General features: G+C 43.3%; 1 protein-coding gene across 2 annotated transcripts in view; it reads left to right on the top strand.

Annotated features, from left to right (window-relative positions):
• Positions 1-3,361, top strand: part of CCNJL (cyclin J like) — a 52,601-nt gene that overhangs the window by 45,409 nt on the left and 3,831 nt on the right. For both annotated transcript variants that reach the window (XM_019506467.1, XM_019506469.1), the window contains one exon: positions 2,292-2,591. In XM_019506467.1, coding sequence (XP_019362012.1) covers positions 2,292-2,591 — 300 coding nt within the window. The remainder of the gene's footprint in view (positions 1-2,291; positions 2,592-3,361) is intronic.

The following is a 3,361-nucleotide window of genomic DNA, read 5'->3' as shown; positions in this document are numbered from 1 at the left end:
CCCCCCCCCCCCCCCCCATTCTTAAATGAACTTCCTTTTTGTGGCTAAGTCTGCGTTTCTCTTTCTCTTTGCATTAAAGCATTTATAACCCCTCTTCCAGCCTTATTTGCACTGAAATTACTGGTTGCAGACAGGGTATCAGTTCAGTGGTGTAGCGCAGTGGTTTTTAACCTTTTTTCATTTGTTGAACCCCTTTGGAAATTTCAAATGAAGGGGCAAGACCCCTTTGAAATTTTAAGTGTGGGTATTCACATACTTTTGATCATAGTCATCTTTCATAGACCCATTAGACATAGTCTGTGCATCTGCAGGGGTCTGTGGACCAAAGCTTGAAAACCACCAGTGTAGCTGAACCAGTTTTGACGAAGGCAAATGATGCTCAGTATTTTTAAAAACTGTGCTCAAAAACTGCTCATGTTGTTTATAGATATAGTCGGGGGAGAGGATGGGAGGTGATACTTTGTATGTATTTGTCTCAGACTAAATGTAAGAGGCAAATACGAGATGGGACAGTGTAAGAGTCAAATATTTAAGTCAATTAAATATTGCGGTAGTACCTAATGTACCAGCCAAGGCTTTGCATCTCATTTTGCTTGGCACTTTTTGAACAGGCGGAATTTCATAGATTCATAGATTAAGGGTCGGAAGGGACCTAGTAGATCTTCTAGCCCGACCCCCCCGCCAGGGCGGGAGAACAACAAAAAACCCCAAAACAAGAAACGGGACTCAAATGAGTCCAGCCAGGTAGGCATCCAGCCTCTTCTTAAAGACCCCCAGGGTAGGGGCCAGCACCACTTCCCTTGGAAGTTGGTTCCAGCTCCTAGCCGCCCTAACTGTGAAGTAGTTTTTGCGGATGTCCAATCTATACCTCCTCTCCATCAACTTGTGCCCATTACTCCTTGTTATGCCAGCGGGCGCTAGGGGAAACAGCGTCTCCCCCAAACCCTTCTGGTCCCCCCTAGTGAGTTTATAGACGGTCACCAGGTCCCCCCTCAGCCTTCTCTTGTGGAGGCTGAATAGGTTCAGGTCCCGCAGTCTCTCACTGTAGGGTCTGCCCTGTTGTCCCCGGATCATGCGGGTGGCCCTCCTCTGGACCCTCTCCATATTGTCCACATCCCTCTTGAAATGGGGCGCACAGAACTGGACACAATACTCCAGCTGTGGCCTGACCAGCGTCGCGTAGAGGGGGAGGATCACCTCCTTGGCTCTACTCGAGATGCACCTGTGGATGCACGACAAGGTCCGGTTAGCCCTGCCAACCATGACCTCGCATTGTCGGCCCATGTTCATCTTGGAGTCAATAATGACTCCAAGATCTCTTTCTGCCTCCGTGCTCTCGAGTAAGGAGTTCCCCATTGTGTAAGTGTGCTGCTGGTTCCTACTGCCCAAGTGCAGCACCCTGCACTTGTCCGTATTAAAACGCATCCTGTTCCTGTTAGCCCACCCCTGTAACCTATCCAGATCCCTCTGCAATCTCTCCCTCCCTGCTAGCGTATCTGTATCTAAGTAGGCAAATTGTAAAGAACATTCATTCGTCAAAAATTAGGGCTATGGAGAAGCTTCTTTTGAAATACTTGCACAATAAATATTACCCAAAGTGTAAATTTATCCTAAAGGGGCTTCACTTATGTAAATCCCTAACTCTGATCTGTTCAAGTATTTGAACGTGGTGAAATGGTATTATCCCAACTGAGAGAATCGTTGAGGTTTCCAGTACCTGTATCTAGCCAATATTGTCAGCTTTCCTCAATGTAACTGTCTGCCAATCCTAGTTAATATTTGCTTTTATTGCCGTGAAATGCATGCATGCACATGCACACTTTTCAACTGTCTGTATCAAATGCAAAAACTTTGCAAATTAAAGTTGCTGTTGTTCTGTTGAGTTTCCTTGTCTGTAAGAACTTTTGAAGTCTGATGGTAAGTCCGGTCTAACACTCAGCCTTTTTTGCCTTTCTTTCCTTTCTCTTAATAAATAATTGTTGATTTTCTAGTTCAGCAGGAGGTGCCTTTTCAGTCTTGCAAAGATAAACCGAATAAATGTTTACCCAAACTCTTCAGGTCAATAATCCTGTCTCTCTGTCTCTCTTTAGTATTTAACCTTTCCCTACTTGCCATAGTTCAGCCAGGAAAAGTTTTTTCTTTGCAAGGTAAATCTGTGAATTTTCTGTCCTTTTCAGTATCAATACAAAAGCACCACTAGGCTCTTTCAGATCTTTGTGACCCTAGACTCAGTTTTTTGAATTTCTCAAATTTGGATTTTGAATAAATATATAATTTCCCCCCACCCCCAGGCAAATTTGAAGAAAAAGAGGATCGTGTTCCAAAACTGGAGCATCTTAATAACCTCGCTTATCTGTGCAACATGAATGTGGTGCTTAACAAGAAAGACCTGCTCAAGATGGAATTGCTGCTTTTGGAAAGCTTCAACTGGAACTTGTGCCTGCCAACCCCAGCACACTACATAGACTACTACCTCTTTGCCTCTGTGGTTGAGAGTGACCTCCACAATGGCTGGCCCATCATGTCATTGACCAAAGTCAAAGCTTTCATGGAAAAATATGCTTACTACTTCCTTGATTTCTCGGTGCAAGGTAATCTCTCAGCCCAACTGAAATACAGGCCATGCGTATCTTTCAGCAGTTGTCTTGGGCCAGTGGCAAAAATCCAAAAGGAAATTAAAGGCCAGGTCTGTGCTACAAAGTTTTGCCAATATGGTTAAAGTTGGCTATGGATGCAGCTTTGCCAAGAAAAGAGGGCTCCTGCTAACTCAGTTTGTGTCATTTGGGAAAGTTGTGATTTTTCTCCCAGCATAGATGCTTCTTTTCTGGGCATATGTTAGATTAGACCTAGGAGGTGTTGTTGCTGTAGCTATAGATACCATCATGTGGCCAAGTTCAGAGCTATTTTAAAAAATGGCACAATAGGTGCATCAAAATATCTGCAAAGCAATTTCCCCTCCCTGCTGCAAGATATGAACAAATATGTCATTTTTACATTCTTGGGAAAACTGTTGTTTTAAGTCAAGTGAAGTTTATGCATTGTATGATGCCCAGTTGAAACCATTTTTGGCTATTTGCTGGAAGCTAGATAATGCACTTGGGTTACATGGAACAGGACAAATCATAGTGGTTTGGAAAAAAAGATACAGGGCCTTAACTGGCATGGAGTTAGTAATGCTCCACCATGACTTAAAGACTTATTCTGGGCTTGGGATGCTACTCTGAGACTTGGTATATCAAAATCAAAGTTTGCGTTTAGCTTGTTGGTCTAATTTGGTCTAGTCTTCCTGTGTAAGCCAAATAAACAGGCTCCTTATGGTGATGGGCCAGAGCATAATCTTTTTTTTTTTTTTTTTTTTTTT

Source organism: Gavialis gangeticus, unplaced genomic scaffold (genome assembly GCF_001723915.1).
Source record: "Gavialis gangeticus isolate Ggan-Ray unplaced genomic scaffold, GavGan_comp1, whole genome shotgun sequence".
Lineage (NCBI taxonomy): Eukaryota > Metazoa > Chordata > Crocodylia > Gavialidae > Gavialis > Gavialis gangeticus.
This window is presented reverse-complemented; position numbering and strand designations above follow the sequence as displayed.